The sequence below is a fragment of the Haliotis rubra genome, unplaced genomic scaffold (assembly GCF_003918875.1).
Source record: "Haliotis rubra isolate DU_JTF1 unplaced genomic scaffold, ASM391887v1 Scf192, whole genome shotgun sequence".
NCBI classification, from domain to species: Eukaryota; Metazoa; Mollusca; class Gastropoda; order Lepetellida; family Haliotidae; genus Haliotis; species Haliotis rubra.
The window spans coordinates 251630-268136 of NW_025765914.1; the positions used below are offsets into that span (position 1 = coordinate 251630).

The 16507-nt window shown below is 38.2% G+C and overlaps 1 protein-coding gene across 1 annotated transcript in view; it reads right to left on the minus strand.

Annotated features, from left to right (window-relative positions):
• LOC124274610 (inositol polyphosphate-5-phosphatase A-like) overlaps positions 1 to 16507 on the minus strand; it is a 138660-nt gene that overhangs the window by 100484 nt on the left and 21669 nt on the right. The window contains exon 2 of the mRNA XM_046709976.1: positions 1052 to 1093. Coding sequence (XP_046565932.1) covers positions 1052 to 1093 — 42 coding nt within the window. The remainder of the gene's footprint in view (positions 1 to 1051; positions 1094 to 16507) is intronic.

Genomic DNA, 16507 nt, shown 5'->3' on the forward strand with positions numbered 1-16507 from the left:
TAATGCAGAGCACACTATCAGTATCTCTCCCTGTTGTGAGTGAGCGAGTTTATTTAATGCCGCTTTTAGCAATATTCCAGCAACTTCAGCAATGGGGGACACCAGAAATGGGCTTTACACACTGTACCCATGTTGGGAATCAAAACCCAGGTCTTTGGCGTGATGCTTAACTACTTAGCTACCCACCGTACCTCTCTCCCGGTTGTATGACAGTGTCATATAGGATAACATGGTTGTATGACAGTGTCATATAGGATAACACGGTTGTATGGCAGTGTCATATAGGATAACACGGTTGTATGACAGTGTCATATAGGATAACACGGTTGTATGGCAGTGTCATATAGGATAACACGGTTGTATGACAGTGTCATATAGGATAACACGGTTGTATGGCAGTGTCATATAGGATAACACGGTTGTATGACAGTGTCATATAGGATAACATGGTTGTATGACAGTGTCATATAGGATAACATGGTTGTATGACAGTGCCATATAGGATAACACGGTTGTATGACAGTGTCATATAGGATAACATGGTTGTATGACAGTGTCATATAGGATAACACGGTTGTACGACAGTGTCATATAGGATAACATTTCTGAAAGTGACACTAAGGCTGATCAACAGAAGGTTAAAGAAGTGTTATCCCTCATACAGATTCACACAACAAAATATCCCAAATATCAAACTTATACAGTTCAGCAATTCAAGCTTTAATGATTATCTTTGGAAAGGAACATATTTTGGGAACCGAACCCAGGCCTTTGGCATGGCTGAATGTTAAATCCACTTGGGTACCCAATATTACCCAGGTGTTGTTGTTTCTGTTGTTTGCTGTTCAGTGTGTAAATAATCATGAGGGTCTGTCAAGGCAGCCCGACTGACTCCATGAGCATCCAAGTTAGGCAAGTCAGAACAGCTGATCCTGTTAGGAGTCTCTTACAAGCTCAAGTTGCTGAAGATCAGTTGTCACTAAGTACAAACTATATGTGGTAGAACTATGGGTATGAAAGCAAATTGGAAAATATACTGAAGCATACTCACTCCTAGGAACTCCTTCAGCCATGGCTTGAACATCTGTTCAGGCTGAAAGGAAACAAACAGACGATAAATAACATGCACTTACTGTAATTTTCACAATTACCAATTCCTAAATATTATATTTGTTTATTGCTACACCCATCAATATGACAATCTGAAAATATTCAAACTTGGACCAGTGAAACCAGTGATTAATATCATGAGCAATGATTTACACCATCAGGGTAAATCTCATGAAACTATTATCAGAGGTCTGACCATCCCGTCCATTATGTTGCATCTCTTGAAAAGCATTGATATTAAGGAAAAAATTCTAAATATATAAAGAGAGGGACACTGTCATTATCAAGATTGTTTTGTTTATATAGCAATGGGAATATCTAGTTTTTTTTGTTGCTGCAGCTCAGACTAATGCCAGTTTTAAAGTAACTTCCTTAGTGGCATTTAGAAGCTGGTATGATGAAAAGGTTTTTAAAGTAATAGCCAGCTTTCAGTGCAACATGTCTGTCTGACTAGACATAGTATACATGGTATGCTGGTTCTGAACCAATCAGTTCCTGTTTTATTCCCCTACTCCACATCACCAGGAAGCGTAACAACATGTACACTATTTTAATGTTTCTCATCCAACAGCACCAGAGAATCAACCCAGTCACTTCCAGCTCACCAAGCAGGTACTCTAGCCACTGGACCACTGAACAGTTCATGAAGGATTTGTACAGCATGGCACTTTGTTAATTACACTGTTCTTTGTACAAAATGACCTGTTTGCCCAAAGTTTGAAAATACAGTGTCCATAGAGTTTCATCACAACAACACAGATGTAGAAAAATTTGCCAGATATTTACACATGTGGGGGAGGTGCTGCCTTTTGGCTCCAGTAAGGAAAGGCTCAACCTGTGGGGGAGTGTTACCTGAGTCACAGCAAATGAAAAGATGTGTTTTGGCACATGATCCATCTTAACGAAATCCCAAATGGAATTTTTGTATTCCAGCCAGACTGACATTTTTAAACATGTCACATGGTATTCCAGTAAATTAGTCACTTTCATGTTTACAGTAAACATTGAACATAGTCATGAATAAACGATGACAAACTGACTTTGTGTTTACTTATGACAACTTAGGTACTTTGTGAAACCTTTAGAAGCAATTATTGTTCCAATAAATACTATGAAATTTCCAGAGCATATTTCTGTTTTTAAAGGTGTCTTCCATGCATACTGCATCTTTAAATACATGATTATAATGAAATTAGCGTAAGTCCCACTCTCTGGCAAAATCTCTCTAGGGGTCCTTTGTGTCTATAGTTACCATTACTTATTGCTTATACATTCTAATGTAGTAATAAGCAGATTAAAGAAGGTTAACCTTGCAAAAACAAAGTGGAACTGATAGTTTTTAACAAGAGTCAATCCTTGAAACTTGCTATGTAACATGTTGCATGAAGCAGCAATACATGGGGATTATGGGTGTCAAGCATCAGCGATATCCCAGCGTTGATGACACTACTTGGCACATCAGATCAGTCATTTTGATGCCAATACACAAGCCATTAAAGTGAAACCCTCAACAGAAAGTACAGGCATTGCATCAATCTGAGAACAACCTGTAATTTACTGACTGGGTAATGATGGACAGGCGATAGCAGGGACAAACGTACAGTTTTCAGGCAAATACTATGGAAATACAATAGTCTTATAGTTAAAAACAATTATCATCCACGAAGATGACACTTATATCTATGTAGATTATACTTATATCTATGTGCACATGTACTTAAATTATACTTACATCTTAGTGGATTATACTTACATCTTAGTGGATTATACTTACATCTTAGTGGATTATACTTACATCTTAGTGGATTATACTTACATCTATGTAGATTATACTTATATCTATGTGCACATGTACTTAAATTATACTTACATCTTAGTAGATTATACTTACATCTATGAAGATGATACTTACAGCTACTTAGATTATACTCACAATTCTTAGTTGATTATACTAATGTCTGAGTGGATTATACTTACATCTACATAGATTATACTTACATCTTAGTGGATTATACTTACATCTACGTAAATCATACTTACATCCACATAGATTATACTTAATCTCAGTAGATTATACTTACATCTGAGTGGATTATATTTACATATACGTAGATCATACCTAAATCTTAGTGGAATTTACTTACATCTTCTTGCTGATACTTATATCTTCAGGGGTTAGGTTACACATAAGTGGGTAGGGGACAGTTGTTTTGTTTTATTGCTTCCGTCAAAAACATTCTGTTCTGTGAAAGGAAGAACTAACAATTCGTTCTTATCACACACATTTTCTCAGGATATCCAGTAAATCTTTTCCTGTTCTTGAAGGTGACACATTTTATTTCACAATATCTTCTGGAATACATGTTTTGTTTTCCAAGATATATCACCAAACAAGGCATCTCAATCACATGGTGACTGTAGGACAGTGACTAATGGAAGTCTGCGACAACTGAGCCATAGTTAGACAATAAAGCAAGATGGCTTTCAAAAATAATCACAGGACTACAAAGCTATGTCAAACAAAATGTTTTTTGTTGTTTTTTAACTAAGTGAAAATCAAATTAAATCTAGAATCCCTTTTTTCCACTTTCATGAAATGAGATCCAAGTGAAAGCTGTTTTTGCAACTCTTCCAACTAAAGTTAATGCCGTTCATGTTCCTTTAATCTTCTTACAGCCATTACCATGCTCAGAAGGTTCAGCTTTCTTGGTCTTGTGACTTCATCTCAATACCATGTTTCAACTTATTGTCAAATGTCAATGTTATGATATTTTAAATCCAATTTATAATTTGGACACTATATGACATCATATATGTACTCGGTATGACCCTTTCGGAAGAGATAATATTTAACGCAAAAATGCATCATGAGAGAATTAAAGAGCAAGATCAAAGCACTAACTTTAAAGCAACGTCAAGGCTCTAAATGATGCAAAAAAGTGAACACATGCTGAATCCCCTTATCACTGAGTCAAGTTAGCCAAAAATAGACACAGATGCTGGGCACCTCACCTGATTTATTCTGTATTATTCCTTGTATTATAGATTTTTGGAAGCTAAAGAAACATTCATAGTTTTCTTGCTAATCACATGAGAAGCTGTAAAACATCTCATTCTCCCATGTAAGACAACTTCATTTATATGATCTGGGTATTTACCATGTATGTGTGACATCTTACCCCTCGTACAGCACAATGAATTACAAAATACATGGTCGACCGAAAATATATGATGTCCGAAGGCATGAGAATATTATTAGATCAGAAAGGTCATAAAACTACATGGATAGAGAAGAATAAGCAAGGTTGGGATAATGTTGGTTTTTTAACACTGCACTACGCAATATTCCAGCTATATGGAGGCAATCTGTAAATAATGGAGTCTGGACCAGACAATCCAGTGATCAACAGCATGAGCATCAATTCTGATACAATGATGTGTCATCCTAGTCAGTGAGTCTGACACCCAATCCCGTTAGTCGCTTCTTATGACAAGCACTGGTTGCTGAAGTCCAATTCTAACCCGGATCATCAGGGGTGCTCTAAATTAGTAAAAGTACAACAAGGTTAATCACAGAGGGATTTATGTGAATTCTGATGCCAAAAATGAAATCAGGGGTAACCAATTACTCTATGTACCAAATTTTGTTTAAATACACCAAAAAACAGCAATGTTGTCGGAAAATTAAGGTATTTTCCGCGAAAACGGCGGTTCACAAGTTTCGAGTATTACATGTACAATATCGATCCAAACCTGGACCCCGAATTTGGACACTTTATTTGCCTCTAAAATATTTATTAATGGTCTGATTTTCAAAAGGAAAAGTGATCTGTAGAATGCCAGCTATCAGACAATGTTATTTATAATCAGTTATCTGTAATATGAAAAAATCACGTAGCATAGCTAGTAACTGATAGGGGTGAAACAACATGGCATTGTCTTAGGTCATGATGTGTTTTGAAGCATGATACATAGGTCACAACATAATACATATTGCATATTTACCCCTAATTCCGTGGAAACTTCCCAACTACAAACATTTCTGAACAGGTGCCAAAGAAGGAACAGAACAATCACAGAAACATGTTCGTAAGAGCTATTTTGGGTTTGAGCAAGCTTGAAACATTAATTACATTTGGCAATATTTTGTGACATTTGATAGCCAAATGTGGAGGAGGATATTAAACTAGTAGTAAGTGTTTAGAAAGTGTATCAAAAACAAATTTGTCTTATGTATGGTATTATATAGTCATAAGTGCCAGTGTATCATCATAACACTAAAAGCAAAGGAAACACCAATGAGTTTACTGTACAGACCTCTCCTCAGAGTGTTCCTCAATCTTTCACAATGATGCATGTATCAGTACAGGGGTGGAAATAACTTTAAAATTGCTAGTGTACTCCGGTACAGTGGCACATGTAAAATCACTTGCCCTAATAATCTTTCCACTATACTGTCCGTTTTCTTGTTGATGTTTTAAATAAATAACATTCTTAACATTGGAAAGTCAACTGGACGCCGGTACAGCGTGATATACAAATTTGCTTGCCCGACAGAAAAAGACACTGGACTTGGACGTGGGTTATTTCCACCCATGAAGTAGCTAAACAGAGGGTGAAACACCACTGGTGGTAGCTTCAGAGAAGTGTAAATATCAAAGGAGGAACTTGTGTCAAATATAACAATTCATCTGAACAAAATGTATTCTTGATAGCTATATTGTTTAAGTAGTAGATGCAGTCTATCAAATTCCATAATGATACACACAAAATTTTGCTCTGTAACAGAGAATAATTACTTTTTAATTGTATTTTACATAAAAGAGAACTCTGTATTTTAGAGAGATGTGAAGACTTCTATAGATTGGGGTTGTTGTAAGGTCATAGCTGGGTAAGAGAAAAATTACCCCAACAATTTATGATAGTTTGCATACCAGATGCGGAATTGGAATTTCAGTGTTCCCTAGCGATATTTTTGTAATCAGCTTTTTTTGCCTGGTTCTGTTCAAGAACAACTATCCCGCTACATTACTCAGTAAATCAATCACATAGCATCACATTAAAACAATCTATAATCAGGTTATGTCATGACTCATGATGAATGATTCTGGTAGGAGAGGTAGTCAAGTTATGCCATTCTCCATGTTCTCTATAACAGGAAATGTAAGTCTTCACTTCAGTGCAAAGGAAGACTTTCTTCACAACACCTACACAAGCCACTTGTAAGTTTCTGTGGGTAAAACTGTAAAGCTTTATCATTTTGCAGCATTGACACACAAAGAAACTTAAGGATCATCCAATTCTTTAATATTACTTTAGTCAATCTGTAATGCAATTTCATTAAAGTATTGGTGTTCCTTGTGTGTGAGTGAGTGGTTGAGTGAGTGGTTGAGTGAGTGGTTGAGTGTGTGAGTGAGTGGTTGAGTGAGTGGTTGAGTGAGTGAGTGAGTGAGTGAGTGAGTGAGTGAGTGAGTGAGTGAGTGAGTGAGTGAGTGAGTGAGTGAGTGAGTGAGTGAGTGAGTGAGTGAGTGAGTGAGTGAGTGAGTGAGTGAGTGAGTGAGTGAGTACTGTTTATTCATACTTTGGGGCAGTATTTCAGTTATATCATTACACATCAGATTGCGGAAGTAAACCCGAAGTGAGGCTCTGGTCTTGGTTGTTTACCATTTTGGTCTAACCTATCGAGACTGATGTAGTGTTGGAAAATCATGTTCTTAAACTTCTTTTGGTGAAATATCATTCAGGGGTGGAAATAACTTTTAAATTGCTAGTGTACTCCGGTACAGTGGCACATGTAAAATCACTTGCCCTGATAATTTTTCCACTATACCGGCTGTTTTCTTGTTGATTTTTTAAATAAACAACATAATTAATATTGGAAAGTCAACTGGACACCGGTACAGTGTGATATACAAATTTGCTTGCCCAACAGAAAAAAACCACAGGACTCGGGCGTCGGGCAAATTGGATTATTTCCACCCCTGTCATCAGAACTGTCTGAAACACCTAAATGATGCCACTCAGAACAATGACTAGATCCGTCGCACTAGAAACCAAGGCCACTTGACTTGTACCATTCCATATTGTGGGAGCTATTGCCTGTTCTTGCCAGTGAAGGTAATGTTGTCTGATTGAATAAGTCTAGTCAATATATCTCCAAGATTGATTGACAATCAAGATTTCTAAAGTTTCATCCATATTTGACCACACGGTTAGGCATGTTTGCTAAAATATTGTGGTGGGTTGAGTTGAAATTGGGTTTTACGTCGTGCTTGAGAATATTTCACTCATATGACGACGTGCATGCGTGTGTATGTGTATGTGCGGCTGCTTGTACTAGTCCAGACTTAAGCTGGTTTTATAGTGCTAGTCCACTGAGATACCATGCCGCAGTGAAGCAGGAATACCCCACTCAGACACATTATACTGAGAGAATTGATTCTAACCTAGATTTCTTCCTGGTGACCCATGATGACTTCTGATTCTGACTGATTCCTGACACCAGAGACCATTACTGACCACTAACCATGCTAACTGGAAACAGTGTTGCATATAAAATTAAATATCTGGTGAGACACCAAAAACACTCAGACAGGGGAAATATCCAGCTGTATCTGTAGGAAATTATATGGTTCATAGAGGCACATTCAACAGGACCACCAAAAGGGGTAATATACATCCGTATCACCTGGACATCATATAGTTGAGACAATTGAGACAACCAACAGGGGAAATTGTATCTGTAGGAAATTATATGGTTCATAGAGGCAAGTTCAACAAAACCACCATAAGGGGTAATATCCAGCCATATCACCTGGACATCATATAGTTGAGACAATTGAGACAACCAACAGGGGAAATATCCAGCTGTATCTGTAGGAAATTATATGGTTCATAGAGGCAAGTTCAACAGAACCACCAAAGGGGTCATATCCAGCCATATCACCTGGACATCATATAGTTGAGACAATTGAGACAACCAACAGGGAAATTGTATCTGTAGGAAATTATATGGTTCATAGAGGCAAGTTCAACAGAACCACCATAAGGGGTCATATCCAGCCATATCACCTGGACATCATATAGTTGAGACAATTGAGACAACCAACAGGAAATTGTATCTGTAGGAAATTATATGGTTCATAGAGGCAAGTTCAACAGGACCACCATAAGGGGTAATATCCAGCCATATCACCTGGACATCATATAGTTGAGACAATTGAGACAACCAACAGGGGAAATTGTATCTGTAGGAAATTATATGGTTCATAGAGGCAAGTTCAACAGAACCACCATAAGGGGTCATATCCAGCCATATCACCTGGACATCATATAGTTGAGACAAGTGAGACAACCAACAGGGAAATTGTATCTGTAGGAAATTATATGGTTCATAGAGGCAAGTTCAACAGAACCACCATAAGGGGTAATATCCAGCCATATCACCTGGACATCATATAGTTGAGACAATTGAGACAACCAACAGGGGAAATTGTATCTGTAGGATATTATATATGGTTCATAGAGGCAAGTTCAACAGGACCACCAAAAGGGGTCATAGCCAGCCATTATCACCTGGACATCATATAGTTGAGACAATTGAGACAACCAACAGGGAAATATCCAGCTGTATCTGTAGGAAATTATATGGTTCATAGAGGCAAGTTCAACAAAACCACCATAAGGGGTAATATCCAGCCATATCACCTGGACATCATATAGTTGAGACAATTGAGACAACCAACAGGGGAAATATCCAGCTGTATCTGTAGGAAATTATATGGTTCATAGAGGCAAGTTCAACAGAACCACCAAAGGGGTCATATCCAGCCATATCACCTGGACATCATATAGTTGAGACAATTGAGACAACCAACAGGGGAAACATCATGCCATATATGAGCCAACCACAAACAGGGAATTTCCTGCCATATCACATGGACAGCATGTGTTTCATGGAACTACTAACTAGAGATTCTATTCTTTTCACCAATATCTACCCACATGGAGGCAAGATCGGTATTGGGGACCTATTCTACATCGCAATACAAAGATGAAGAAGAGCAATGGTACCATGGTGACTATATCTGCTGCTGAATCCAACACAGAGAAACACTGGTATTCAATTAAGATTCCTGTTCCCAACACAGCCATAGCAGCCAACGTAGGACATTAACCAGGCTTGTCTTAATTGTTATCGGAATCAGTAAGTGGCATATATTTATTTACACCAGTAGGGGAAAGTCTAGTTCTGATGCCCAGTACAGCATCCCTGACAGTGACACAGCCAGGCCTGATATAATTGATCTCCTTAATCTGTAATCTGGATGGGTGTGTCCCTCATGTATAAATAGTCACAACGTGATCAGTTGACAGCATGCAAAATATACACCAACACGATCTAGAGCCTTCCATGTGAACTCTTCTAACAAGAGACAGACATCAATAGAGACTTTTCTTTTTCTTTAAGCGATTCCTACTCCTGTCCCCAAAAGCGAAAGATATCAATGCTGTTTTTTTCCTACAAGATATCAATTCTGTTTGTCTCACATGGGATAGATACCAATTCTAATGCTTATCAAGCAGTAACATCTTGAGGAATGAGTGAGTGAGTGAGCTGGGTTTTACACTCCTTTTAGCAATATTTAATCATCACAATCCTGATTCATAAAACATCCTCAGAATTGAGCTGTTCCACAGTGGGGGACAACAAAAATGGGATTCATGTGGAACCTGTGCCTTAGGCTTGATGTGTGAACACTTTAACCAGTGTACTAACCTGACTGCATCTATTCAGAAATAACTAATGTAGTGGAATACTAAGTTCAAGCACTGGGAAAGTTACAAAATTGGAGTTTTCAAGAGAATAACATAAATATGCATTCTAAAATATTGATTTTCTGAAACTTACTTTTTCTATCTCCAACAAATTGAAATGAACATAATTCACACTGAAATAAGAGCAATACTTCAGGGACATTTACAACCAATGCTCAGTTCTGCTTGAAATGCTGACGCAGCAGACAGACCAGGCTTCGGCAGGGTTTTTGTACATAACATTAAATTTCAGAGTTTATGATCAGAAGTTGAATTTTCAATGTTTTTAAAAACGAAATTAAGTCATGTTTCTTTACCCAAGTTTCCCAGCAGTAATCGCTACCACAGCTTTCATGATTTTTATTGGGAGACTAAGAACATGTAAGAATGATGAGCTGCTGTTTGAAGGGAACAAACATGGCTGCCAAGGATAAAAAGGTTGGCTTCCGTGATGATGTGATGATGACTACCATCATGCAACATTCTTGCTATGACCAGAGATGAGTTCAATCTGACCCAGACTAATCAAACACAACACTTAATCCCCTTGGATGCAGGTGAAAGGTACTTGTGATTGTACTCTATGCTTTAAATGAGGAAAATCATCAAAGATATTTACCATCATAAACACCCTTCTATTAAAGGACATTTTCAAGCAACAGTTAATATGGGTATATGTGTTTGCTCATTGAAGTATAAGAACAAGCTGTGCCAATGTGGCCAATGGATCTTCAAAGGCATGAAATACCCATTGTTTTACACTGGCACGAGTCTGTCTCCCAGACCCTTGAGAACTTATAAAATAAGAGTTCCACTCAAGTCTAGAATGATCTTGCTGGTCTAGACTGATTCAGCTCTATGTAAAAATTAGATTTAGATTTGCTATGTAAATGAATCCATATTTATATATTTTTAATAACATAACATTTCTTGGGCTAAATGTCAGTCTATAGTGGCACTAGCAAAAATTCAAGCGAACCGATTCTCAGCACCTGGAAACAACCACTCTCACAAGCCGCCAAGATGTCCTAAAGGCAATGACAACCTGTGACCACTTAATGCCTCAATGTGAAGATCTGGATTAGAATTGGTCTCCAGCAACCCATGCTTGATGTGAGAGGCAACTAACAGGATTGGTCGGTAAGGCTTGCTAACTTGGTTTATCCATGCCATTATGCCATATACATGTAGTTTCATGTACATCCAATCACTGGAATGTCTGGTCCAGAATAAATTATTTACAGACCACCGTGATATAGCAGTAATATTGCAGAGTGCTATGTTAAACAAAAAAACAAACCAAACCAAAAATGAATAAATCACACAAATATCATGCAAGAAAAAGCTCAGACCAAAACCAATGTTGTCTTGATTACCGACTCCTATACTGGCTGCTGTCTTTCTCCAACTGTTTTCACGGCTCAAGATTAAACAAAAACAACAGAAGAAATTATATAACAAAAAAACTTCACAGTAGATTTTTCAGCATAAGGATCAAATATTTCGGTTAAACAATAAAAACCCTATCCCATTTGAAAAGTAGTTGTATGAAACAACTACGAGATTTTGAAACTGATTTAATTTAATCGGAACAACAACATTACTTCATTAAGGCCTTAGCAGGAGGAACTAGACAAAATAATTGCTAAAAATCCCAGTCTAATAACACTGCTATTCTTTCAAATTACTACAGTAAATATGCTACAACATGACAGATTAACTACTGTAATTTGAAAAATGGGTGTTTTGAGTAATAAATATAATAGTTTCAATTCACTGATTCAAAATTAGGGATGGTCGGTAAACTTTTTCATGTAATTTCTAAAAAGGACAACCACCGGAAATAAAACATATTTATTGCTACAGCAGTAACATGAGAGACTGTAGAGGCATTCTTTACCTAGGCCTGAATAGCCATAAACAACAGATGAAGAGAACTCATTCAAACAAATGGTTTGACGAAACTCTCCATCTTCCTTGATGAGATACTTCAGTTGTAAACAGCTGAATACCAAGAAGGCCATATGCACCTCAGATATGAGGGTTTCAGACCATGTTATGTGATACACTGTGATGGTGTAACTCAACAGATTTGTAAATATTTAAACTTTCAAGATTTCACTATGCGATAATGTTAACATGCTTGAAGTTCATGTACAACCTGATGACCTGATTCTCTTCATAAGACACACAGAACATGTTGACTACACAGTCTTATGTTGCTATGAACATGGTTCAAGTATTAACATTTTGTAATGAGGCTCATTGCATACGTTGCCACTTGTCTACATGTATGGCAACTTGATCACAATATTGATGCAATGACGTCTTACTGAAGACTGGCTTTAAGTGCAGCTTCTGATTCTTTTGTAAGCAAACTGCTCTTCATGATTGGGTTATAATCAAACCTTCCCATTATCAGAGGGAGAGGGAGAGGGAGAGGGAGAGGGAGAGGGAGAGGGAGAGAGAGAGAGAGAGAGAGAGAGAGAGAGAGAGAGAGAGAGAGAGAGAGAGAGAGAGAGAGAGAGATATTAAAGAACCAACCTTACCCTCTCTTGGCAGATACCTTATCCACTAGCCCACTGTCTGGGGTGGTGGCATAGCCTGATCGTTAAAGCGTTTGCTCGTCACGCGAAGACCAGGGTGCGATTCAACCTGGGTTTAATGTTCCATTGAACAGTATATATGAAAGAAAGTGACAAGTGATATAGTGAGCGAGTGAGTTTGGTTTTACGCCACTTTAAGCAATATTCCAGCAATATCACGGTGGGGGACACCAGAAATGGGCTTCACACAATGTACCCATGTGGGGAATCAAACCTGGGTCTTCGGCATGACGAGCGAACGCTTTAACTAACAGGCTACCCCACCGCCCGACAAGTGATATAAGACATTCACTACTTTGATGAAACCTGAGTGAGCCCTGGCATGGTGCTGACAAAAGTAGAGGCATTAAGGTGAACTGAAGACTTCACACATGGAGGATAATAGGTTTCCGAAACACCTAAAGAACGTAAGTGCACTGAATTGCAGTGCCTTCAATAACTGCACCAGCTGTGCCCCTATCAAACTTCCAGTTCCAGAGGAAACCCAATGATGAGGAAACCAGAAATATATCATGGTATATACTATTATTCAACATGCAAGGAAGGCAGATATAGAGAATATCATCAGAGTGTCTTTTGAGATGAAATATATCTCCATGACCTTGACTGATATAGTTGAGTTTGGAATAAAAGTGTCAAGAATATTTTTAATTGTCATAGAAATCTATGCTTAAAACAGAACCGAATGAACCATTCTGACCACATCATGAGCATGTGTTGATGAATCATTGTCAAACAAGGATGATACCTGGTGCTTGTGAAAAGGTGAGCGTATCCTGCTACACCTGAGTCACTCATTACAATCATATGCAAAGGCACATGAGGGTGGGATTCTATTGATCACACAAAAAAATCGTTCTTCAAAATTGAATTGCTTATAAACAATTGTAATGGCAGGAGAGATAAGGGTGTGTCGTAAGCCTTGAATCTCTTAAGCAAATAAGCAAATTAATCGCTCATCCAGGGTCTGCAACTGCTCGAAGTGCTTTCACTTCTAAAATGTGATGTCGCTACTGCTTGCTTGGCCAAAAGAAGAATGTAATAGAAGAGGTTCGAAGATGAACCCATGATTGTGTTTACTATGGATGACTGCTAAGAAGATGTGGACTGACTGACTGAGTTTGGTTTTACGCCGCTTTTAGCAATATTCCAGCAACAACACGGCGGGGGACACCAGAAATGGGCTTCACATTGTACCCATGTGGGGATTCAAACCCGGGTCTTCGGGGTGACAAGCGAATGCTTTATCCACTAGGCTACCCCACCGCCCAGAAGATGAGTCTGAGGATGCTGGTATGTTAGTTGCCTTAGCCCATCACCCAACTGACACAGTGTAGAATTTCCTGTTCTGCTATCCAACTCTAATTTACCTCAGCCAACAGTTTAGGTTGAGAAAGCAGTTATGGCCAACCATTAACTTGAGAGGCTGAAAGTTAGAAGCCTGTTGTTGGACATCATTTGCACGTGACTTACTGTTTGCAATGCACACTAGTTCTGACATTTTTACGTGCCACCATGTTAACTGTTGAAGTCACAATGATGATGGGTCCTTAGAGACATCTATACCTCTCAGTCAAACTATATCTCCCAGGCAAGTCAGTTTTAGGTGAAAATCAGTTTGCTAATAAATTCTCATATGCCATGCCAGTTCCAGTTAAATTGAAGACGACCCTTCTGAGATGACTGATTCAGAACCTGAGGAACATTTACATTTGCTTCATTTAGGGTTTTGCATTACAGAAAGGGCTTGGTGGAAGCGAAAAGAGAAAAGGGTTGAGGGTGTTTGAGAGAGACTGCTAATATCTCTAAGTTGTTATTCAGGTGAGAAAGAATGTTGATTATATGATCATTATAGAGTAGAGAATAGATGCTGTCACACCAATAGCATTGTTTATAATTAAAAAGGGATCCAGGGTCTTGATGTTGTATTGAGTGAAACAGACATATTGTCTGTGTACACCGATAATTTAAGATGCCAGATTGTCTGATGAGAACATTCGCCTGATTTGACTTCCTGTGGAGGTGTCCTCAGAGAGGTATCACATCAGAGTATAAGATCTGACTAGATGAGACAGGTTGACACACTGCCTCTGTGAGCAGTAGTCATGGTAACAATTAACTCTTGGACTGACATACTGGAGCCAAAGACCTGGGATGTTCAAACAAGCTGTGTGTAATATTCAACACATGTACTAAACATGCTGAAGATGTAAAATCATGAAGTAGATGGTTCCGTTAACTGTAAACAACTCCCAAATCAAAGCAACATGTCAAACTGGCCATGTTTGCTTGGTTCCAGCCAAAATGTAAACAGAATGGAGATTCTGTCTTCTTTCACATGTGATACGTTCATTAAAGCACATCCACCCGATTACTTAGTTGCCAACAAACAGAACTATTTCCTGTTGCTTTATGAACATACACAGCCCATACACACCTTAACATAGACTCATGACAGTTGTAGTGCTAAGGCTGTTTTGCATAACGGTAAACAGCTCCATGGGTCTTGTAATTTCAAAGAAAAAGTCCAAAATGCAATACTTGAAAAAAGGATTAATACAGAGGTGCACTTGGGTTGATCAAATACCAAAATATGCAAAAAATCATATTGTGTTATCCCGCAGAGAGAACATATTAATGCTGCATATCACATTTCATAATCAGACATGCTGAAATAGCTGAGAAATAGGCAATAATGAACTTATTGATATGTATCATGGTCAAGCTATGTGTTAACATGGTCAGACTTCTATGAACACCTTCCACAGTCACCTAGCTGGAGTAATCCATACACAATTTCAGCTACATAGTCTTAGAGGTTTGATTGATTGATTGGTGTTTAAATGCCGCACTCAGCAATATTCCAGCTGTATGGTGGCAATCTGTATATAATCGAATCTGGACCAGACAATCCAGCGATCAACAGCATGAGCATCGTTCTATGCAATTAGGATATGAGTTTGAGAGGAAATTATGTGAAATACCACTACACAAATGTGGGTATGTGAAGGGTGAATGGTTGTAATTTGATAAAAGTCAATGACAATGGCAGAAACCTGAATTACTGAAAGGATATAGAACTAAGCCTAAGACATCATTCACACACAACACATCAGAGGATCTGTATCTCCTCCAAGTTCCTAAATATCGACTGAAGACATTTGGCTCCAGATCCTTCTCCAGCACTGCCCCTATCCTCTGGAACTCACTTCCATCAGTTGAAACTGTGTCCAACCTTTGAGAAATTCAAATCAAGACTAAAGACCCATATGTTCTCCATGTATCATAGTGACATTTAAATCCAGTCAACACTCCCTGACTTTTATCTTTATACAATCCCCTTGTAGTGCCTTGAGCAGGCATATCTGTCTGGATTGTGCGCATTATAAATGCACATTTATTATTATTATTATTATTATCATAGGTTATTCTACAAGTCAAAAGATGATTGCCTAAAACAACAAGAAAGGTAAATATTCTTCCCAACATGAGTATTAACAGTGAGAGACTACTACTTGTCCATTAGTCTGAAATTGGCATACATCTGGAAGGAGCAGTTGGTTTCACTCAAATCATGATTTTTTAAAGATATTTTACATAAAACGATAGTTCAGAATGAGCTGTGGACCATTTTGACATGACCAATGTCATCTTGTGACCCCTTCCAAAACAGTCTTTTATCTTATCTGTTTAGTTCCACACAACAACCAAATACTACAAGGAGCATGTGCTCACCCCTTATTATCAGTTTGACATACATACAATGAACACAATGGGCCTACACTATGTGCCTACCAACTGAGTATTCTAAAGATCACTGATTACCTTGGACCTATGATGCTTAGATTGTATGTCTCCGTAGAGACAAGTATTACGACAATAGACCAACAGGCTGCAAGGATTCTGGTTGACAAATCCATATAATGCAGAAATCGACACCCAGACAGGAAATCTTGACGGGGATTACATCAGGT